We start from the raw sequence: 25,591 nt of genomic DNA, 5'->3' as shown, positions 1-25,591 counted from the left end.
TCTCTTTTTCACAAAAATACCTTCCCAAGGACAAAAACTACATTTTATACTGCTCTCTGCCCTTCGCGGTATGTAGAACCATTAGGAGAGATAAATTACTGCAGTCTGAGAAAACATGGTGACTTTGATTGGGTAATATCACCTTAGAGTGACATGACTGACTTATAAGGTTCTTTAAAAAAGAAATGATTAATGTAGGCAGCATATGCAGCATACCATATAAATAATAAGAGCTCCAAATCTGATTCTAAATATAAGAAGAGCTCCTTGTTTATCTTGAAACATATAAATTTTGCTTGAATCCTTCATTTTATCATCATTGTAAAATTCTTATACTTAGAGCACTTTAAAAAGTCCAATATCAGAAACACTTTGAACTACCTAATAGTTTTCTGTATTTGGTTTTGTATTCCAGAAAAAAAAGTGCCTAAAATGACTTAACAGTAAACATTCCTGCCATATGTTCTAATAATAAATTCAATTCCCAGTTACATACAGTGATTCATTAAACTTTAATAATAATATTTTTGTTTCTGTTAAAAATACCAGCAACCTTTTATTACATAGTGCATTCTTTGTGTTCCAAAAAAAAAAAAAAATGGTGGATTCCAATTTCATTTTGATACCTTGCTACCTTGCTAAAATAAATGGTGCACTTTGTACTGTTTTTAATTTTCCTTAGTCTGGCCAGGAGGTTGTGTGCCTTATGGTGTCTCTCCAGGAATGGTGAAAGATTTGTGGTCCCAGACCCTCGCTCTATCCATCCGGGTCACCTACGGGTTCCCAGTGCTTGACTTACCTTTGCTAAGTGAATTTGAATCTTATTTTTAGCATCTGCAGTCTCAGCAATACGATTGGTAAAAGCCAAGTTCACTTTGTTGAAGTGATTCCACATCTCATTGGCAGTCACAACCAAGAGGTTTTGAATGTCATCTCTTAGTTTGGTGGAGGCTGCTCGTTCACTCTGGGAGTGGAGAATATTGTCATCTGTAAATTTGGCCCAGGATTCAGGCACTGAGACCCTGAAAAGAGGCAATAGAACCAGACAATGGTGACAATGATGTATTGGCCTACATGGTCTGTAGGCAATCATTGGACCTATACAAGAGAACCCAAATCACCAATCTTGATTATTGCATAAAATGTAAACATCAGAGCAAAGTTTATTTTAAACTTTTCTTAGTTGCTCCTTATTCTTCTGCTGACCAATTTGCTAAAAATCCAAAGCATAAACTAACTCCTCTGTCAATCTAGGTAGAAAAAAAGGATTGTCGAAGGGTAAGGGTATGGAGGTTCATTACAAATGTGTCACACCAGTCCAATAAGCATATGAAAAAATATTCAACCTCAGGAATAATCAAATAAGTAATGAAAACAGCAACATACTAATAACCCTTTATCATAACAGCAAAGAGTGAATAGAATGATAATTTGCTGGGGAGCATGTCTAGAAAAAGCTTCTCTTATATCCTGCAGGTAGGACTGTTAAATTGGTACCACCATGCCAGAAGGTAAAAAATCAATATAACAAGAATTTTTAAAATGTGTATAACCCAGAAATGTCACTTTTAGAAATCTTTTTTTGAGATATAATTGACATAGAACATTGCATTGGTTTAAGGTGTACGACATAATGATTTGATATAGGTATATATTGCAAAATGATCACCACAATAACTAGTTAACAACCATCACCAAACAGTTACAATTTTTTTCCTGTGACAAGAACTTTTAACATCTACTCTCTTAGCGACTTTCAAATATACAATACAATATTGTTAATGAAAGTCATCAGGCTATACATTATATCCCCAGAACTAAAAATATGAAATACTCCACGAATTTCTATGTTTTCCTTGCACAAAGGCCATGACAACTGTCTCTCTATTGTACCAGTGTTAGTATGTGTACTGCCGAAGTGAGCATTCTAAAAATTTACCCTAAAGAAATAATGTACCAAATATGTATATGTGAGGATAGTCATTTTTAGCAATATTTAGGCCATTTTCTGATAAATGGGGAATAGTCCAAAAATAAAAACAAATTAAGCAAATTATGGTTCATTTAAAAAAAAAAAGTAATCCATATAACATGCAAACTATGTTGTAGAAGAATATTTTCACAAGCAATATTTTTGATATTTCATGAAGTGAAAAATTAGACATGTTATTCAAACAGTATGTGTGTAATACCATTATTTAAAGACAAAATGAAAGTATATTGAAAAGACTAACAGTAAACTGTCAACATTGGACATCTCTGGGTGGTTGACTTATGGGTGACATTTCTTTGCTTGATGCAGTAAGATATTAAAAAAGACCCTCACTGTCAACTACAGATTTTAGCTCTGGCCCCAGTAGTCCAAAATAATATCCAATGTGCTCTGTACCCTATAATTTTATAAAAGATGGCTAAAAATTCATGCCAGAAATAGAGGAGGCCCTTTATGGAGGGCTAAGCGGTCAGAGTGCATGGTTCCATCCAAGCCCACCACCTGCCCTGGGAGGAGCAAGAAAGATGATTTCTACTCACCTCAAACTAAGTAGGAGGCATTTTGTGGGGACCACTTAGTACATAGAGTCTGAATCTGATTCACCTCTGAAGAATCTAAAAGTCAAAGTTGGCATGTGCTGCTGTTCCTACTGTAGGAGCACTAAGAGACAGGGCTGTTTTGGAAATGACCATCCCCACAGGAAAGACACATTTGGGGTTCACTTTACAAGAGGAAGGGGGCATGAATGTGGGAAGGAGCTCAAGGAAACTTTTGGGGGTGATGAAAATTTTTCATCTTAACTGTGGTCATGGTTGCTTAGATATAGAAATTTGTCAAAATTTATCAAAATGTACACTTACACTGAATGCATTTTATTGTAGGTGAATTTTCCCTCAAAGAAGTTGATTATTTTAAAAGAGGGTGACTGGAAAAGATCATGAACCCAAGATTTCTTGCAATGGCCTGACAAAGAAACCATTGACAAAGCAAGTTTAACAAGCTGTAGTAATAAAAACAATAAGCTGCCTTTTAACTTGCACCCCACCAATCCTGGGCATCCAATACATAAGCAGTACTTTTCTTTATGCTTCTTTGTGTTTTCTAGGTTTTCTGCTCCAACCAGGTATTATTTTTTTTATATTTAGAAGTATAAATAACAAGTATTCTTTTACAAAAGAATACAGAATGCAAGTTTCATGGCCTGACTGCAGAACATACATTCTTACTAAGACTTGTTCAAAACAGATGTGTTTTCCCTTTCCACATCTTCCCATGTCTTCTGTTTTAATGTGTAAGCTGCATCATTTTAAAAGAAAGGAAAGTGAATGAAAGGACATCAAAATTATAGAAGTGGTGTGTGCCTGACTTACGTTGCATCAACCCTCTCCACTCCGCAAAAGTAGCTGATGCCACCTGATGTGTTTCGCAGATGGTGGCATTTATCATCAATCCGGTAAGCTGTCTGTTTATCACTCAGGTCCTTTTCCAGTTCATGCTGGGAAGCTCTGTTAGTTCTGTAACACAGAGTGTGAAAATGGATGTTCAAGTTTGTGTAACAATTTCATGCAAGGTAGAGTATTTGCCCTCCTGTGTGTCGAGACCCACCCATTATGCCTCCTCCACACAATGTCCAACTTCTTAATTAAAAGGAGCCTTCCCTGGAGATGTCCACACATGTGAGTAACTAGAACCCTGCCTACACTGCCCCTTCCCACATTACTTGGAAAAAAGAGGTGTAGATAGATAGAAGTTAGGTGTCTGGAGCCCCAGGCCTGAGGCCCATCTTCCTAACACACAAACTGTTCCAGATAGAACATTGGTTTAGAGTAATCTGTCCACATCTATGTCACCCTTTCCTTTTTCCTTTTCCTCTTCTATATCCTAACTCTTTTCTCTCCCATTCTTTGAGTGCAGATATCCAAGAAATTTGAAGCATTTATAGCCTAGCTTCCCTCCAAGCCAGGCCTGAGAATTTGGCCAGAAGATGGAAACTAAGGGTAAATATTAACCCTCAGGGAAAGAGTCAGAGTGCTTTAAAAAATATCAATAATTGGTAGTGGTAGCCCTCTAGGCTGGTGTGCTCCAATACCCACCTTTCTACCAAAGATAGGAACCCAGAAGGCGGGCATTGATGACAGGTGAGCCATATCTTTACACATGGAATAGTTCATCCAACAGATAATTATTGGGTGTCTACTACATGCCAAGTTTGTGTAACAATTTCCACAAGCCTGGGATGCATCAATGAACAAAACAAACAAATCTTCCTCAAGTAGCTTACATCCTATTAAGAGGAGACAAGCAATACCCACAATGAATAAATAAATCATGTGGTTCATTAGCAGAACAATGCAGAAAACAAGGCAGGAAAAGGGAACCAGGAGCATGAGTGATGATTTTAAGTAGGATGTTCAGAGCAGGACTCCTTGAGGAGGCGATGCTTGAGCAAAGACTTGAAGCGGGGAAATCAGATCATGCAGGGCCTTGAAGGGTATTGGGAGGAACCGGGTTTTCTTCTAAGTGAAATGAGAGACCACTGACTTAACAATTTTAAAGGATCATTCTAGTGCTGGGTTGAGAACAGACTGCAGGGGACAGAGAGACCCATTAGCCAATGGTGCAGTTACCCAGGTGAGAAATGGTAGTGGCTTGGATCAAAGGGGTAACAGTGAAGGAGATGAGAAGAGCTCAGATTATAGATACATTTTAAAGATGAAACCAAGATATAAATAAAATGTCACACACACACACACACACACACACAAATATTATTCAGCAATAAAAAAAATGAATTAAATGTTATGATTTGCAACAACATTTTACTTAGCATAATAAAAGGATATTATTATGCTAAGTAAAATAAGTCAGATATAGAAAGACAAATATTGTATTATTTCAGTTATATGTGGAATCTGAAAAACAAAATAAAAGGATAAACAAAATAAAATAGAAACAGTTAAGATAGATGTAGAGAACAAGCCGATGGTTGCCAAAGGGGGACAGTGTGAGAATGGAAATAAAAAATAGAGTACGGGGTGTGTGAGAAGTCAAGAAACATAGGATAGACTTGTTTTTAAACAGTATGTTAGCTTCTCAAATAATATCGTCATTGTAAAAAAAAAAAAAAAACCAGATGGAACCAAGATAACCTCCTAGGAGGTTGGACATCAATCGAATGATTGAGAAAAAACAAACAAACAAACTGAAGTTGACTAATTGGTATAGCAGAATTCCATCAACTAAGGTGGGCTAAACTGTGGATGAGTAGGCTGGGGGAGAGGGCAGAAATTCAGGTGACACACTGTCTATTAAACATCCAACTGTAGGTACCAAGTAGGCTGTTAGAATTTGGGAGAAGGGTCTGGACCATAAACAAAAATTTGGGAGGCATTATCACATAGATAGTATTAGAAAAAGTAGGCAACTGATGACCTTGATCATTTCTGTATTCCTGGTACCCAACAATGGTCTCAACATATAGGAGTAAAGCCGGCATGGAGTTGAATAGACTAATTCTAGCTTCGGCTTCCCTTTAACTACCCAAAGCCTGTGTCTTTGGGTACTCACTTGACCTGTCAGAGCTCTCTCTCTTTTTTGATTTGTAAAACAGAGATGAGGGTAGCAAAATGTAAGTCATTTGCATTTCGTGATTTCTAAAACAGTATACCTGTACAAAGAACGAAAAGTAAGAAGCTATTTATTTGTTACATCTGTGTTTAGCTTCTTTCCTCAGGTTATTGTGTTGAAACTCTGAAATTAGAAGACCTTTCTCATTTGTGGAAAGGAGACCAAATGGGACCAAAATGCCCCATAGGCTTCCTCTCCTTGGCTGACTCCTATGACCTGTGTCTGACCTGAAGTCAGGCTCTCCTAAGAAAAGCTTTTGAGGTTGCACCCCATTGGCCAACTGTAGCCTAAGATATAAGACAAATCTTAGCTGCTATGTTGGCACCTAATGAGATTCCTTTTCTAGCTGAGATCTAAACTGAGCATTTCAACTCCAAGACAAGTGGAGTTGAAAAACCCTCCTCTCAACCTTCACGGTACCAAGCCAATGATTATGTTAGTGATCTGGACCCCCATAGATCCTGGGAAAGCCATCACAGGAAATGAGAGAAGCATTTGCCCACTGTGTTAAAAGAAAGCCAAGCTCTTTAAAGAATTACCAACAAAGATTCTAAATAAGTACACATACAGAGACAGAACTTTCTGCAAAGGCCTGCACCAGGGCCACTACTGAGGCAGTTTGTAATGGGAATTGATGTGAAGATGTGGCTGTTGCAAGGTGGAACAATTCAGGCCAAGAAGAGAAAAGGACACAGAAGTTGGGCAGCAGATTTTAGATTATGAAAGAAGATGGGGATTAGGAACTGGACCAGAAGAAAATAGAACAGAAACAATTACTCGAACCACTCTAAACTATATTTTTGAATTTTCCAGGGAGCAGAAACCAGAAATTAATATTGGAACTGGACTGCCTGGTATTTATAGCTTAAGTAAATTGTACAGTTAACCACACTATGAATAATAAATTATCCTTAACTAATCTTTTACTTATCCTCACCAATTTTGAGTCCTTCCAATAAAAGTTTGAGAGATATCTCAGCCATCTGAAACTCACCCACCTTCACAGCATCAATCCTGATGGGCAAGGTAAGTAAACCAAGTCAGAAGTACCAACACCTTCATAACGTTTATTCTTTTGGGATATATCACATATGATCCTCGACAATATTAGTATAAGCAGAATTCTTGCTTCTTTTGTGTGATAGCAACACAACTTCTTTCCATGGCCAGAACTAAATAAACACTGATCTTTCTATTTATGTTAGGCAGCAGGATTAGTCAATACTTTTTTCTATGCTGACAGCTGTTATCATTACTTAAGACCTTCCTTTGATTATTATTTCTCCCTCCCAAATTCCCATCATAAATATTAAGTACCTACTATCTACTATTGCTACGAAAAGAGGAATATGCATTCTGGTAGAGAATAAGATGGGTGAACATTTACAATGCAATAGATATAGTTAATGCTGAGATGGTATAATCAGAGCAGGAAGGAGCATGTACCAGGATCTGGCTGGGATAATCAGGGAAGGCTGAGTCTTCATGGAGGTATGGAAAATAAACATAAAATTGAGACACAATTCATTATTCTTTCAACTGTTGGGCTGAAGATACACAAGTCAATCTCTTATCAAAGAATAAAAGTCTTTTGAGTTAAAAGAAACCTTAGCCATATTCCAAGTTTGGGCAGAAATCCTTTATATGGAATATCAAAATTATTTCTTTAAATAATAACTTAAGCCAAGTACTCAACCTCTAAATAAAAACATATTTGTGTACATGTGTGTGTTTGTGTTTCTACACAAGAAATACAAGAAACTAAGTCAAATCTGAATTGAGGCATAAAAGTACAGTTTCATGGCAGATCTTAAATTATATAGAGAGGTAAAGCTCTTACGCAAGTTGGGCAATGGCCTTATCCAAATGTAGCTTCATCCTTTCTTGACAACATAGAATAATATCAACTTCCTACTCAATTGAAAAAAACACACATTAATGTTTTCATTATTGAGTATAACATTCAAAATCAACAATGTAACAACATCAATCAAGGAAAACTTTGCTTCTGGGGAAACTGTGAAGTAAAACACGAAAACAATTTTACATCCACTTATTTACATATATGCCCCCATGATGTTGCAATCTAAGTATTAGACTGAGATTCACCCTTTAGAGGGCTATAGGGAAACAATACTATGAAACAGGTTGGGACGGAGGTAAAATTTTATGGGTTTTTCTTTATTTTGTCTCTTGTCCTAAATAAACAAAAAATAATGTGCGTGAGGTTGCGCAAGATTGTGCAAAGTTAAATTCAATGCATGGTTTCTTCTATATTAACTATTCTTCCAAAATAAAGTAAACCAGGAAAGAGGAAAAGGGCAGCCTAAAAGGGACTTCTCTCTGGCAGTGCATAAATTTCCAACAGATCCAGCTTTTTGGTACAAATGAGGCTGTCTTCCCCTCCCCTATATCTTGCCTGTGCCCTGCAGCCCAGCTTCAAGACGTACAAACACCTTTGCTAGCTACATTTCCCTACTTGAGCACACACATGGCATTTGGATACTGTTAGTATGTATACACCTATTACATAATATGTGTTGTGTTGGAGATTTTTTTAAATAAACATTTCCTTTCCTCTGAAATTTATATTCACATTAGAAAATCCCGGAACTCGAAATAGCACCAAGGAGACATTTAAAAAGTGCACAAAATCATTGCTAACACTTTCGAGAGAAAAGTGATCATACTATAATACTGTTTCGTGATCTGCTTTTTCATTTTCAACTTGAGCATTTTCCTGTGACATTAAACAATAGTGTAGTGAACAATCTCAATAAATATCCCGACACCGCCAAAGGGTATGCCTTTTTCAAGGTTTTGACAAGTACAGCCAAATTGCCCTTCAAAAAAGTTTTACCCATTTACAACAATAAATGAGTGTTTATTCCTTACTGCACATACCAAGTAAGCATATGAATGCTCTTAATCTCTGCCAATGTGATAGGAGCTTCCTCCCAAAAAAGCACACTTGCTCAAATTCACATGTTAATATTATGACTATTTATTTATTCATCATTTGACTTTCTTCTTTTGTGAACCATCTGTTCATATGCTTGTCCACTTTTTCTATTGTGGTTTTTTTCTTATTAACTCATGCGTTCTTACATTTAAAACTAAATCCTTTCTCATGATATATGTCACATATATATGGGATTTTTTTTACAGTTTGCCTTTGTATGGTGTTTCTGATATATAGACATTTATGATTTATGTGATGTCAAACTATTAAATAATCAAATGTCCCCTTTTGATTTCTGCCTTTGTTAATTTGATTATAAAGTCTTTCATGCAAATATTAATAATTACTCAACTATATAGTCTTCTATCTTTTATTTTTTGTTGTTTTACATAATGATATTAAATGTACCTAGAGTTTATTTAAGTGATAACTCTACTGTCTGATTTTTTGATACTTTGAATTAATGGACTAAATGAAAAACTAATTTCCCACCACATGTTATCAAGTTTCCCCTGCCCTGACAGGTAGCAAAGATTTCTCACATAGTCTCATGGTAAGTTGTGTTTCAGTCTTAGTTTTAGTGTTGTTCAAGCTTCATCTTTCTCTATGGCTTGTTTCGTGTATATGTCTATAGCTGTTTCACTGAGGCATTGGCAAAGGATACATGGAGTCTGCTTTAAAAATGCCACTTAAAACCCAAAATCCTGGTTAGCTATTAGATTGTGCACATGATGCATATAGTGCAGTTTCCTAGGATGTTTAGTGAAAAAATTACATTCAATGGGACTTGTTATTAAAATTAACTCAAAAATAATTTTCATATTAAAATTTAAATAATGTCATATGGTGACAATCAGATGGTTGGAGACAGAAAGGTCTAAATGCCTAAAATCAAAGACCTTTGGGACTTTCCTGAGTGTTAACTTATCTATTAATCTGCAATCAAAGGTTCATTTGGCTCTAAAGTCTAAGGAGTTAGCATGGTCTGGGAGTACAATAATACAGTATCCTGATCAACTTCCCAAGAGAAGTCATCCTGTAAGAATTTGGTGGATATCACTTACTTAATATAATAGTCAACAGAATTCATGAAAAAATATTTTATCCTACCCACATTTTTCAAAAATATGCTTTTAATGCTATTTTTTTTACTGTGTTCATTTAGTAATTCTAAAAATTGAGACCTATTTTGATAAAAATAAAAGATATGTCATCTCATTACCTTGAGTAGAGTATAGATTACATTTGCTGCTTGAATTAATTGGCAATGACTAAAAAACTCTCTCAATGGATGAACCATTACTCTACATGTAGACTCAGTTATTTTGAGGATAAGCAGCCTCTGTTACTGACCTTAAAAACATTAACCTCTAAACCAGTGGTTCTTGGGTTTTTTAAATAGCTTTATTGAGATATAATTCATATACAAAATTCACTTATTTAACTGTACAATTCAGTGATTTTTAGTATGTTCACAGAATTGTGTAACTATCTCCATAACCAATTTTAAAACATTTTTATTACTCCCAAAGGAACAACACATCTTTTAGTTGTTATCTCCAATTTCCAATGCCCGAATCTCCTCCTCCTAGGCAACCACTTATCTTTCACTCTGTATAGATTTTTCCCTAAACCAGACATGTAAATGGAATCATACAATATGTGGTCCTTTGTGACTGGTTTCTTTCATTTAGCAACATTTTTTTAAGGATCATCCATGTAGTACAATGTAATCAGTACTTCATTCCTTTTCATGGCTGAATAACATTCTATTATATGGAGAGGACACATTTTACTTATCATTCATCAGCTGATGGACATTTGGGTTATTTCTAAATGACTGCTTAAATAATGTACAAATTTTTGTGTGGGCATGTGATTTTTTTTTCTCTTAGGTAAATATATAGGAGTGGAATTACTGAATCATGTGGTAATTATATGTTTAACCATTTCCCAAAGCAACTACATCATTTTACGTTTACCTCAGCAGTGTATGAGGGTTCTCCACATTCTCACCAACACTTGTTATTATCTGTATTTTTGAGTATAGTCATCCTGGTGGGTGTGAAGTGATATTTCATCATAGTTTTATTTGCATTTCCCCGATGACTAATGTTGAGCATTTTTTATGCTTATCTGCTATTTTTATATTAATTTTGGAGAACCCTCTATTCAAATCCTTTGCCCATGTTTGAACTGGGTTATCTGCCTTTTTTTTTTTTTTGAGTTCTTTATATTTTTTAGATACAAGTCCCTTATCAGATATATAACTTTTGAAGATTTTGTTCCATTCTGTAATTATCTTTTCACTTTTCTGCTGTTCTTTGAAGCATCAAAATTTTTCATTTTGATGATGTTCAATTTATCTATTTTTTTCTTACGTTACTTATGCTTTGTGCTTTTGGTGTCAGATTTTAAAAACTATTGCCTATTCAATGTCACGAATATTTATATTTGTGTTTTCTTCTTAGAGTTTTATAGTTTTAGCCCTTATATTTAAGTCTTTCATCCATTTTGACTCAACTTGTTTTATATGGTGTGAAGTAAGGACCCAACTTCAGTCTCTTGCATGTATATATCCAATTGTCCAAGCCCCATATGTTAAAGAGAATAGCTCTTGGCACCCTGGTTGAAGATTAATTAATCATAACTGTGAGGGTTTATGTCTGGATACTCAAATGCTATTCCATTGATCTATATGTCTATCCTTACTACAACTATCTGTTGTATTGTAGCTTTGTAGTAAGTTTTGACATCAAGAAGTGTGACTCCTCTAACTTCTTTTTCAACATTATTTTGACTATTCTGTATTCTTTGAATTTCCATGTGAAATTTAAGATCTGCTTGTAAGATTCCACAAAGGAGTCAGATGGGATTTTAACAGAACTTTGGTCAAATCTATAGATTATGTTGGGAAGTATTGCCATCTTAACATTATTTAAGTCTTCCAATACATGAACATACTCTGTCAATTTATTTAGATATTCATCAATTTCTATAAACAATATTTTTTAGTTTTAGAGCAGTGGTTCCTAACTCTGGCTATTAACTAAAATTATTTGAAGAACGCTTTTAAATAGCAACCTTTATTCCTTACTCCAGATTTGAATCAGAATCTCTGGATGTGGGACTCAATCATTGATATTTTAAGAAGTTTCACCAGGAGATTCTAAGGTGCAGCCAGGTTTGAAAACTTGAATAATGATAACACTACAGTAGCCAAGTTTCAAAAAAAAAAAAAAATAGTCTCTTTGAAATACCAAGTGTGTTTATAGGCAAACTGATGAAGTTAAACTATTAGAGGTATTCATAGAGAACACCTCAGGATCAGTGAAAACAAGAGGCCAAGGAATATTTGCTGATAAATTCTTCCTCATTTAGAATGGCTGAATAAATGACAGATTATTTAACACTTGCGTGATTCATGAGAGCCTGGAAAAGAAGAAATAACAGAGCATGAAAGCATTGTTATAAAGCTATTTCATTCAAGATGTCTTATTTCAATCACTCATATGTAGTAGTTGGGACTGTGGCTTTTATAAAGCAGATGGCAGAGGCTCTCTGCAGTAGTGAAAGCTTTCCTGATTATATTGTTTCAACTTGCATTTCTTTCAGAGAATCAGAAGCAGAGAAAAGGAAAGAGCAAAGAAAAGACTTCTGCTTATTATCCTTAATGTAATGGGTCACTAAAAATAATACAGTATCAAAAGGAGCCTTTGATAACTTCCGAAGATAAAATACAGATGACCAAGTTGCTAGCTAGCCATATTTACTTTCTTACCATGGATTCATTTTTTACCAAGGACCAATCAAAATAAAAAGGGTGGAACCCTAAAAAGCTGGTTATGGACAGTTAATAGATTTGCTGCAGCAGAAATTCAGCAAGTCAGCATGGGAAAGAAGACTGAAAAAGGGTGAGAGCCAGGCAATAGAAGGCCATAGCAGATTTTCTCCTGTAGGAATTAGAGAGTCAAGGAAGAGATTTTAGCAGATGGAAAAACTGGCAATCATGTGCTGTACAAATCCAAATGAAACTAGGAAAAGGGAAGGTATTTGGGGATTTCACTCTAACCAGTTATGAAGGAAGAAAGGAGGATTTAAAATAATGGTAGGGAGAATAGAATGCAAAAGAGAGAGGTAAGAAACAAATCAGAGGAACAATCTCTAGGAGCTGGAAACTGATCATAGAGCAAGAGGAGATAATGGACAGCAAGGCATGCCATGGAAACTGGAGGATCTGGATATCATTTACAGTAAGGGAAAGGCAGAGGAATTACAGAACCTGCAATGACACCATCAAAAGAAAGGGAATGGTGGAAGGTAAGAGGTAGAAGGTATCAAGTTAGAAGAAATGTTCACTTTTAGGCTTCATAAATGTGAACCAAAAATTGAGTTTCCAACATAAATATGTTTGGAAGTTATTTAAGGTTGCACAGCTAATACTTAACAGAGTATCTGGGCTGAAAAAAAAAAAAGAGATTAGGAAGGGCCCTAGGCACATGACTGAAATCTTAAGAAATGGCAGAGATCTTAAAACTAAATCATATTTAATTGGTAGAAGGTGGGAGAGGGCACAGTGAGAGAATCGGCAGAGTAATGCAGATATAAGGTTCTAGATGGCAATTTGGCTATATATCAAAAGCTTTCCAAATGTATATACCCTTTGACACATCGATCACATTTTTGAAATGTATTCTAAGGAAATAATTAGAAACAGTTATCAATAATATTTTTGTACAAGGCGATGTTATTAAAATAAGCAAAAAAAAAAAAGTGGGGGGAGAGAAACAACCTAACTGTTCAAAAAGAGAGGATTAATTTTTAAAAAATTGAAAGTGCCTTGCATTGGGGAACACTATCCAACCATTATTAAAATCATGTCTTAAAGGATATCTAATCTCATAGGGAGATTATCCCCAATATAATTTTTAAATGAATAAAGCACTACTGGGGCGGGGGGTGGGGGGTGGGGAGGGGATGAATAGGCAGAGTACAGAGGATTTTTACAAAAGTGAAAATATTCTCTGTGATTCCATAATGGTAGATACATGCCATTATAAATTTGTTCACACCCATAGGATCTGCAACACCAAGAATGAACTCTAAGGGTATACTATGGACTTTGGATGATTATGATGTGTCAATGTAGGTCCATCAATTGTAACAAATGTACCACTCTGGTGCTGGATATTGACTATGGAGGAGATGCATGTGTGGATACAGGAGATACATGAAAAATCTCTATGCCTTCCTCTCAGTTTTACTGTGAATCTAAAACTGCTCTAAAAAAATTAAGTCTTTTAAAAAGTAGCACTGCCTTCTCACATTTATATTTAAGAATAAACAGCTTTGAGCATTTATCCAGCAAGAAAAGCAGTATTCAAATGTATATATACAGTATAATTCTAATCTTAAAAACATGTCTATGTGTCTTAAAATTGCATGTGTCTATCTAAGTATGATTAATAAAAAGACTGAAATACTCCAAAATTAATAGTGATTTCTGTCTAAGTGAACCTCAGCTCATTTTTATCTTCTCCTTTTCTGTATCTTTCAAATTCTCTAAATGAACATCTGATACTTTTATAACAACCAAAAAAAGATCTTTTCTAAATGCTGTAAACACTTGACACTATAACTTCATATTTATAAATGGCTTCATGCGACATCATTTTTTCTTGTTTCTATACATTAAACACATGTTTGCAACTAAATTTCTTGTTGAAACTTTCCCCCGTATTTACCGTCAGCAGTTCTGTTTCTACTTCATCATGAACTAGATCGATGCCCATTCTCTTCTCTCGATGAAATAGACATTCTTGGGCTACCTACAGATACACAAATGGAAACCTAATACAAGCTGACTCAGATCAGCAACTAGCATGTCTAATGACCTATTTCTAAAACAAGGCAACAAATACTCCCAATACCAACTTTTCAAGCCATTTTGTTGGAAAGATAGCATGAAACTGACCATGACAAGTAAATCTTTGCTTCTAGTTAAAATGTTAAAAGTTAGCTCTTCAAAGTAGTTTGAAAAAACTCCTAATATGGTAAGCTGACAAAATTAAGCAAATGACATCTACTTGATCCCAAAAGTTAGCATCTGAGAAAATTACTTGGCATTAATTTCTTCTAGAGAAATACTTCAACAACCTAAAACACAGTCTTCAAGATATTATTTCCAAATATTTTCTACTGAGAAGAGTAAGAAAAAAACCAAATGATTGTCTTGTAAAGACACTAAATTTTTGTGTCGTCAAAAACCCAAGCAATTATTTTTTAAATTATCCTTTATTGTTTTCCTAATTATAAAAATAATTTTGCCATATCCATAAAAGAGAAAAATATAGAAAAATAGAAGATGACTTAGCCATGCTCCTATCACTATTTTGTTTGCTTTTAACAAAACAGAGGTTATAATGTCCTTATAATTTTATGTAATGCTTTTTAGGGTTGACATTAAATAATAGGTTCTATTCATGAAATATTCTTTGAGATAAAGTATATTCACGACTCCAATGGAAAACAGCTTAGACTGCTAACAATAAATTATGTATAAAAGAACATTATTTAATTGTTAAAATCCCTTTTTCAAAGACTATTTCATGACATGGGATGACTATATAACGTTAAATTTAACATTTTTCTAAATATAATAATATGTAAACTGTAATCCAGATATAATATCATTGAATGAAATTTTTGAGTGAATCTCTAATTTTTTTAATAGTTCATTTTGCATTTGCTAAAAGATGAATTAATGGGTAAGGGGAACTCTGATAATTTAATTTTAATGTGTATTACTAAATTGTTTCCAGGAAGTTTCTACTCATCCACAGTCCTATCAGCAATATATAAAAGTGTTCATTTTCTTCACTTTTGCCTAGCTTACATGTTATCAATTTTTATTGTTATAAATTTGATAGGCCAAAGATGGTTACTTCATTGATTTAATTCGCATTTTTATTACTGAGTTTTAATATCATTTTTATATGTAAGCTGATCATCTATATTTTCTCTTTTGAGATATATCTGTTTATGTGACTGACTCTAATTTTAATCAGGACCTTCTTATACTGTGTTGATAGTAAATGTTCAAGCACACAAGAACATCTGGACAAAAATTACAGAAAAAAATCAAATTAGACCCATCTCACTGAAAGCAGTCATCACTGAAAGGAGTACTAACAGAAGACATTGAATCTCTTCCGGAAATTAAGTAAGAGGGTAAGTGTCTATCTTTTTCAGGATAATTTAAAATAAATGGGGGTTGAGATGGGGTGGGGTGTAGAATAAATAGACCAGGAAATCCTAAAAATGAGCCTGAGCATGGGGAAAGTATGGAAGGGTTTCTAATCCCTCAAAATAATCCATGATGAGTTAATTTAGAAGGACATCATTAATGCCTATTGACTTTTCTCAGGATTTGTAGTGGTCATGTGTATTTGTGCATGCTCGTGTCTAGAGGGAGGGGCACAATAAGAAATAACAGTGTGTGTGCAGGAGTCTCCAATAAAATTCTCCACCCACTAGACTTCCAGGTCCTGGATTTTCTAAGCTCTGTCACGACAGATGTCATAATCAATACCTATAGCACATGCTTATCACATGGGAAATGTCATATAAACATGAAGAAAAATGGCATGAGCTTTGTCTACACATATATATTTATATATATCTTCTAAAATAATTTCTTTCATCTTCATATCTTCGAATGCAGAATGTCTTTGGAGGGCAGACTGAGGTTGGAGGGTCCCTTGTACACTCAGAGGGTTAGAGGCAATTTGAGCTCATTCAGAAACCTGGTCAGAGGCCGGCAACCAACAGAAATGTGGCTTCCATGACCACCACAACTGATTTAACCTCAGTCCCATTTCTCTATTCAATCAAACTCATTCTATCTCTGAGGAAGGTCTCATTTGATCATTTCAATGTGCCCTGCAATTGAATCATAACATATGCACAGGAGGAATTTTACGACACAAACTAAACAGTCGGTTTTCTCGTGTGCGTGTTTTTTAAAATATTGTTTATGTTAATCCAGGGACAGCAACAATCAAGCAGCCTTTTTAAGAGATAGGAAGATGGCATTTTCATCATAAACACCATATGCCCTAAAGTGTCTCTTTAATTAGCCTCCTTTGCTTTGTGTTCAGAATTCTTTCTGCTTAAATGGTTGTTCTATATAATGTCTAAAAATGGAAATTGTTTTACCATTACTAAAACCGGTTACAAATTTATTGATGAGAATTGGCTTCTACAGGTAAAATAAAAGGTCTCATATTTACCTGAAGAGGGGCTTCTGTTTCCATCAAAGCCCTCTCCAATTTTTTCTTAACATCACTTAGTTCATTTGTCTCTCCAATCATTCCATCCAACTCATGAATGATTTCAGATTTCCAAAACCCTATGTCATTTACTCGTTCTCCCAAGTTTTGAGTGGAGTCTGCCTGGGTTTTTCTTGTTTCTTGATATTTGTCTTGAATCAGGCGAGATGTATCCACCCGTAGTTTCTCTGAATTATGTCGGGAAGTGTTGGATTCAAGATAGTTGGTTAAATTGGACCTATACCAATCATCAGGAGTATATCTTGTGAAGAGAGTGGTTCTGTTGGAAACAAAGGGGAGCATAGTGCTCCCAGACACCTTCTGAGATCTGGCACAGTACAGACCCAAGTTCGGTGAGTTGGAAGCTACTTTGTAGTATGTGCTTGGTCTCCAAGGAAGGCTTAAACTATGGGTCAAATTGTAGTGGGGGAAGCGGTTCCTATAACTTGATGTCATGGTACTGATGGCTGGTAGAAAGTTGGTTGGTGTTGGTTTAGGGTGGGCATAAGTTGCTGTTAAAGTAGAACCTAAAAGCTCCATGATGCTCAAATATTTCTTGTAAATCTCTCCTATGTAAAAGGGGAAAAACAGATAGTCACATAAATTAATCTTCAGTGAAAATTTACAAATAAAAGGCCACATCTGACTTAGTATTAGTAGTAGTGCTCCCTAACACATAAGACATTTGTTTTAATTTGTTATCCACCTTTACCAGTGATAATACATTCAAAAAATTATTTTCATCCTTGTGTATCTAGGTATATTAAAAATCACATTTTTAGATTGGCTATTTGAATTTTTTAAACATTTTTTTAATTACAACAATATTGTAACAAATTCACATTAAGAGACTGAAATATGCATTTTAACAGAGATTCAAATCTTAGCTCTTTTTACTAATTTACTATTTACTAACTATGTGACATTGGGCAAACTACTTAACCTTTCTGTGCCTCAGTTTCCTTGTTTCTAAAGTGGGAATAATAGTGCTGACTTCTTTGGATTGTTATGAGCAGTATTAACAGTAAGGGGTTGCCTGGCAGCGTTGCTACCTGTAAGTACCTCTAATACAGACATTTTAGGGCAGCTATAGGAGTAAGAGGATTGAATAAGACAATGTTAGGTATGTGGAATACTTAACACAGTTCTGGACACATAGTAAATGCTCATAAATGCCAGTTTTTAAAATTCCTAATATAAATTATATGAAGTAAAATATAAATATCATTCTTCCACCAAAACTGAACTCAGAAGTAGACACTGTGAATATTTCATTAATAGCTGTATCTCTCTAGATTTTTCCTATTCATATACCAACATATGTATTATTTTAAAATTTACACACATTTACCTATATACCATTTATACATATGCACAGATATTTTCAATACAAAAATAAATAAATTATCTGACTCATTATACTTATCATTCTAAAACATACATTTTTAAAAATATATACTTTGACATTCTCCCCCTGTTAAGACATATAGGTCTATTTCATCTTTTTTTTTTACCAGTTGAAAGCATTCTACTCTCTGGAATGTTTTGGTCATTATTAGTCCAGAAAGCCAAGGTTATGATAAACTATGACATACTTTTCAGCATCTAAATATCATTCTGTTTCAGGGTTAATGTCTAAGGAACTCACTGACTGAAAAAGGGAAAATAAAATCAGATCCAATTCTATAATCTGCTCAGAAAAAACAAAATCATTTGATGATTATTTAAGTAGCTATGTCTTGAAGGCTTTGGTGCCCAAACCACAAAATAATCTATTTGTAGAGCTGTGGTTAAAAAAAAAAAAAAAAAAATCCACTAGGACCACATATGATGAAATAGCTGTCACTGCCAGCGGAGTGTGCCATCTGACCTTAGCTCCCTGACTTTTTCCTCAATTCTTCTTTCCCGTAGGCCCCAAGCATCTACACTGGCCATGCTTAGAGTACAATGATAAAAAAAAGTTCCTCATTTCAGTTTGAAACCTAAACACTGCTTTTTGAAAAAGTAAATTCAAAGCAAGTTGAGACCTGAGGGTCCTCATGGCTGCTTTTAGTTCCAATCCCTTCCCCAAGTCAAATCTAGAAATAATCCAGTCAGTTTTCTTTCAGCAAGAAGCTTCATGTTGGAATGGACCATTCTTACTTGGCTTTTCTTTTGACAATAAAGAATCTAAAAGGTAATGTCTCACTTGATCCTTCAACCAAGGAATTTCAAGAGTAGAATTACCATATATGCTGACCCAATATCTATTATGCTGAAATTTTGAAGGATCTAACCTATGTTTGTCAGGTATTGAACCATGAGTCATCTGCTCCCTGGAGTGATGTGTGAAGATGCAGAGGTTCATAAGCCAGAGGAGACATATGAATTGAGATAATCAATATAGTTTACAAAAGCATCCAGTAATATTTCTTTTAATTAGGAATGGGATATTATTTAGAACCTGGAATCTGAAGCATAAAGCCCAGTTGTTTAAAGTTCACAGATGTAGACTTCCTCATGTGCGACAGTAAGTTTCACATGAGAGACATTATTCCACAGACACAACTAATGTTCTAGTCAGCCTTCTTATAAGTCATTCAGGAATACTGAATAAAAAACAACAGAATGGCAATATCTTGTGTTTTTGATCATTACTAGTTAAAAAATTGAGTGTCATGGCCTAAGAAATATTCAAAAACTCAAAATAGACTCTGCCTTCAACCTGGTTGAACGTAGTTATATATATATAAATAACATGGATGAAATATATAAAACTGTCAGATATTAGGGGGAAAAAGCAGCACAGAATTCTGATCCCTGTGAGAAGAGAAACAAATAAGGTGAGCCCTCTGATCATCCTGGCATTCTGCCTGGAGGCAATTTTTAGACTATGGGAAAAACACATGAAAACTGAACAGAGCATTGGTAAGTTGAGGGGAAGTTCAGAATTTGGAGGTGCTGAAACAGCTGGAAGTTCTGAAACAGGCTTCTGAAGTAAACTATGCAGGAGAAAAAAGCTCCATAAATCTATGAACAGGTCTCTTTGAGTCTTTGCTTAGTAATAAGCTTCACATACATCAAGAGACATTTCACAGACCTTGGCAAAGAATGAGGGCAGGATTGTTAGCTGAACAATTTCTAGAGCTCACAAAGGATGAAGAGACATTTTGCATTTGCATCAGAGTGGAGAGTTATTAGTAACCACCTGAAGCATTCCATGGAGACCCCAGAGAGGTCACACATTAGAGATGAGGCTGAACTATCTCTAGAATGAAGGTATTGAAAACTAACTCTAGCAAATCTTAAAAAGAATCCTCAGAGAGTTTATTTGAAAAAATAGAAGTAAATTTATATGGTAAAAACAGCACAAATTATGGAAGGGCTAAAGTGGAATGTATTATTGTAAAGATCTTATGTTATAACTAAAATGGATTAATGTAATTTAAAAGTATACTGTGGTAAGTTAGAAATGCATATTATAAACTTTAAAGCAGCATTTTTTAAAATGTGATACAGAAATTTAAAGGCTTGACTAAAACCTTCTCTAGGGTGACAAGGTCAAAATTATTTTCATAGTAAATACTTAGATGCCATTTGCCTTTTTCACTCTCATTCTCTCACAAATTCACAATGTAGTTTCCCAGAGGTGACGTGATACACAAAATCACAACAAACTGAGTACAAAAGTACATATGAGAATCCACCTACTAAGATAGAAATTTAAAAACTTTGCCAAAAATGTAAAACAATGTCATTCTTCTCACTAAATATTTATTTCAAAAACATAGCTTTCTTGATGAAAATGTTATTTATATTACTATATAATTGGTCGCTATGGTTATTTTTAAAGAGCTAATATTTTTATTTTTTAAATTTCTAATATAATAAATATTAACAGTTGTAAGCCCTATAAACTAAAGGTCCTCAGCATGAGGTCATTTGAATATTAAGGGGTCCTAAGACCAAAAATTTTTTGACTGCTGACCTGGAGCGATCTCAAAGAAAAAAATAAAACAGAGTTAAAGCTAATAAGACAAGAGTAGAGGAAAAAAATTTGAAGACTTACAAAAGACAGATAAATAATCCAAGAGAAAAGAGACAAAAATAAAACAAGGAAAAAACAAAGAGCGAGGTGATAAACACAAACCCAATCATATTGATGATGACATCCACAATAAATGGTTTAACAATCCAATTAAAAGGCACAGGTTCTTAGACTGATTTTTAAAAAAGCAATATTGAACTATATGCTGTCTAAAAAAAAATTTGATTTTAAATACAAAACACATAAGTTAAAAAATAAAAGTATGGAAGAAGATATGTCATGTAAACACTAATCAAAAGAATACTAAAGTGGCTATATTAATTTCAAACCAAGTAGATTTTAAAACAAGAAATATTATCAAAGATAAAGAGGTAAATGGGATAAAGGAGATACAACAAAATGATCTTAAATGTCCGTGTAACCATTAACAGAATTTTAAACTCATGAAGCAAAACTGGCAGAACTAAAATGAAAAATAGACAAATCCAGAGTTTTAGGTGGATATTTCAATACTCATTTGTCAGTAATTGATAGAACGAATAGAAAAGTGATTGATTAATAGATAGGATAACTGAACACTACAACTAACTGGATCTAATTTACATCTATAGAACACTCCACCCAAGACATCAGATTTCACACTATTTTCAACTGCGCAGAGAACATCCATCATGATAGACTATATTCTGAATCATAAAACAACTCTAAATAAACTTAAAATGTTGAAATTATGCAGTTTATGTTCTCTGACCATATCAGAAGTAGAAATCAATATGGAAAGGTATTTGGAAAATCCTCTAATAGTAGAAAATTAAACAACACACTTCCGAATATCTTATGTGTCATTAAAGAAATCACATGGGAAACTGAAAGATATTTTGAACTGAATGAGAATGAAAACAGCATATCAAAATTGTGAAATGCAGCTAAAATAGTGGTTAGAGGTAAGTTTATAGCTTTAAACACTTATATTAGGAAATAAGAAGAAGCTAAAATTGAATTTATAGTTTAAAATATTTCTTCAAAGAAAACTTCAAGCCCAGATGGGTTCACTAATGAATTCTACTAAACTTTTCAGGAAGAAATAATACCTCAGTTTTTAAAAACCTATAGAGTATTTTGGTGTTTCACTTTTTATACTATTCATTCTCTAAATTCTAACTCAGTCATGTCCTAAGAGGCTATTTGTGACACATACAAAAATCATTAACTGTTTCTACAAATATCTCATACTTCAAGTAAACTGAACAAATTCTTTGAGGAAATGACTGAAACAGCTATGGAAAAATCCATCCCCTAAATCATGTGATTGTTTTTTTACTATTCTTTTAGTCATAACCAAAAAGCATTTTAAGAAATAAGACATGTACTACAAAGTCAAATATAGTGTTTGACTATGTTCATTTAATGTAGGGTTAGTAGTTGTTTACATACTGGAAAAATGCTATAATAGTCTCCTACAAATATTGACATGATAAAAGTATAATCAATCACACAGAGATTTTAAGTGTTAGAAAACTCTATTCATAATCCAAAAGGTAGCCTCAAGTGGGATAAACATATTTTATTAGCAAATTTAGGCAAGAATAGTTGGATTATCTCTTCTAAAAAAAAAAAAAAGGAAAGTGTAATAAGAAACTCTTTTCTTTGACAGTGGAAAGTATAAATTACTACACATTAGAGAGCTATGTGACAGTATCCAGTAAAGTTGAAAAAGTATATTCCCTATGATTCATCAATTCAACTTTTTAATATCTACCTAGAGAAATGTAAGTATGTATACAATTAGAATGTACGAGAATATGTTTCTAATAAGTTTTAAAAGGGGAGAGCCCTAAAAGCCCATCAACAGAAGTACACAGGCATAATTTGTTATAAATGCATACAAGAATTTTCACGCAACAATGAAAATGAATGACCTAGATCATGTATAGCATATCATTATGTGAACTTTAAAAATAACACTATATATTGGATTTTGAATAAATCCGCAAGTAGCAAAAGTATAAAAATATGCAGAGTATAAGTAAACGCTAAATTTTGATAGGTGGTATGGGTGGAGAAGGAGAGAGGGGAACAAGATTCCCAAGGATACAGGTGGCCTCATTCCTACTCCTAAGTTTTTGTTGTTGTTGTTGTTGTTGTAATGAGGCGTGGGTTAATGGATGCTTGAACGTTCTATTGTACGAAATACTTCATTTTAAATCAGAGAAAGTAGAATATTTTATCAGATACCTCAAAATACTTTGCCTATTATTAAAACTATGTGCTTGCTTTTTTCACAATGACCAAAGATTAATTTTATCCATTTCGAAAATATTTATTTATCTAGAACACCATAAGCATCTGGAGAGTAAACATAAAGGAGCTTTATCTAAAATGTCAAAGGACAAGTGAGAGCGTCACAGCCAGAGCTCAACAGAAGTCGCTAGGATGGTGAGCTAACACCTGCGTTGACCCGCTGCACTTGAAAGACTGGGCTAACGAAGCAAGAAGAACAAGGTACAGTGTTTGGAGACACAAACGTCGAAGTGGAAAAGCACAGAACTGCTAACAGGCCTAAATTACGAAGACATGGAATGGGGGACTGTGCAGGGTTGTCTGTGGGTTTGTGTGGTTTTTATTTTGGGGTGTGGGAATAAAGAAGTGAAAATGGGGGTAGGAATTCCAGAGTTTCCACGACCTCATCTTGAATTCTAAGGTCAGACATTATGGCCCTGTTTGGGGAAGGGGACCAGCGAGACCACTCACCTGTCAGCGAGTGCCGGGCGAGGGGTAGGAAAGGGGCGGTGAGCTGGAAGGGTCGCAGACCCACCACCTACCGCCCGCCGGGACTCGGACCCAAGAAGTCGGGCCCTGGCCCCACCTTGCCTGTGACGTCAGCGCGCAAGGACCAGTCAACCACCGCTCCTGTAGGCTGGCCGGGAGCTTATTGGACAGTGGGAGGAGAGCCGGACCGAAGGAGCTGGAGAAACGGGTTGCCATGGACGCTCTAGCGCTTAGTAACCACAGCTTTCAGGCAGACCGGCTTGATCTGGAAGGTGAAAGGGGTGAAGGGTAACCCAAGCAAGATGCCGCAGTGACCCACCCCCCCCCCCCGCCTCTCCCCTGACACCCGATTCGGAGATCTTCCAGCTACGCAAAACTTGGTGGCCCATTCTATGGCGCAGGATGCGGACAAAGCCCCCACAGTTACACCTGTCTTCTGTCACAGAGATTTCCCATGATGGAATTAGCCAAAGATCTTCCCCTTTCCTCCTCCTTCTAAGGAAAAGATTTGGACCTTCCTCTCTCTAGCAAATATTTCTGTAAATATACTTTGCTGTTCATCCATGCAGCCTCCTTACAACTGTGTAATAGGAGTTTATATTTCACATAAGGAAACTCAAGCTTGGAGAAAGAAGTTCACTGACTTAGGCAAGGTCACCTAAGCAACAAGTGGCAGAGCTAATATTAAAACTCAGATCTGTCAAACTTTAAGACATTCTTTCCTCCAGACAGCAGTCTAAAAGTGTGAACAGCTGGAGAACTCCCAGAGTTACTATTAATGCTAAAGAAAATAAAACCCTCAGTTAATCATTTTTGGTGTGTCTGGAAACTCCTGTGTGACTCCACAGAATGGTGATGCTGGGGACTTGCTGCCAGAATGAAGCAGTCTGGCCAGCCCCAAACAGACCTTAGGGAAGTGGCTACAAGTTTGGGGCCTCAGCTTTGCCGATTCAGAAACTCAGTTCTGTCCATTTTTCCAGTTTATTTGAGGCTAACTGGGCTGATAGGAACTTGAAATAAAGAAGCTGGAATGCCACTGTAAAAGGTTTACGTTAAACAACATGACACTTCTGATAATGGAGACAGATCTAGAAAATTTTCCCCAAGTAGGAAGTCTACAGACAAAATCCGATGATCAGAAGCTACTCAGTAGCCTGGTCACAGCACTGGACAAGCCAAGTCTCCCTTCCCAGATCCTGCACCAGGACATTACCAACCTTGTCCTTATGTTTTCCTATGTTCCTTACCAGCAATTCTTTCTATTTCTGGCCAAAGAAACATTTTTCTCTGAGCTGTTTTTCATTTTTTTAACTTTTTCTCATGCATAGTGTGTTGCCTTTATATTAATTTTCAGAATTCTGAATGGGCATTGGTGATGTCTATAGGCTGTAGAAACAGTAAAGCCACAAGCCAAACGGTCTACAATAGATTAGCCCTAAAAATAGATTTAATTACCTGCAAACTCCTTGAAGCTGATGCACAATCTTGGTGCTTTTGCACTCATCAAAACGCCCAATATCATTGTTTAATGAATATCAAATTCGTTTAATGTCTGATTTTAAAATAAACAGGTGAAATTATAGCAGAATTTGGTCTTTTCAATGATACACTGAATCGGTGAAATTTTAAAACATCCTAATTAAAATTTCAGGTTAAATTGGTCAACTCTGGTTTCCACAAAAAGAATTGAATGATTTTTAAAAATAATTTAAGTATCTTCTTCAAAACACTGTTCTGTGATTATCAAATCTTTGTCAGAATTAAGAAGTAGTCTTAACCTTTAGCTTCCTGCTATAAGACTTTTTACAGTGCTTATTTGTCTCTTATTCATAAGGAGAATAAAGCAAATACCCTTACATTTGTCTATTCAATCTCACAATTTT

The 25,591-nt window shown here is 35.0% G+C and overlaps 1 protein-coding gene across 1 annotated transcript in view; it reads right to left on the bottom strand.

Moving 5' to 3' along the window:
• TEKT3 (tektin 3) overlaps nt 1-23,780 on the bottom strand; it is a 34,439-nt gene extending 10,659 nt beyond the window's left edge. The window contains exons 1-6 of the mRNA XM_016161272.2: nt 23,691-23,780; nt 16,874-17,481; nt 14,327-14,410; nt 7,461-7,531; nt 3,364-3,507; nt 800-1,022 (exon numbers count right to left, since the gene is read on the bottom strand). Of these exons, the coding sequence (XP_016016758.2) occupies nt 800-1,022; nt 3,364-3,507; nt 7,461-7,531; nt 14,327-14,410; nt 16,874-17,452 (1,101 nt within the window). The 5' untranslated portion in view covers nt 17,453-17,481; nt 23,691-23,780. The remainder of the gene's footprint in view (nt 1-799; nt 1,023-3,363; nt 3,508-7,460; nt 7,532-14,326; nt 14,411-16,873; nt 17,482-23,690) is intronic.
• Nucleotides 23,781-25,591: the final 1,811 nt, after the last annotated feature.

Source organism: Rousettus aegyptiacus, unplaced genomic scaffold (genome assembly GCF_014176215.1).
Source record: "Rousettus aegyptiacus isolate mRouAeg1 unplaced genomic scaffold, mRouAeg1.p scaffold_m13_p_6, whole genome shotgun sequence".
Taxonomy (NCBI): Eukaryota; Metazoa; Chordata; class Mammalia; order Chiroptera; family Pteropodidae; genus Rousettus; species Rousettus aegyptiacus.
This window is presented reverse-complemented; position numbering and strand designations above follow the sequence as displayed.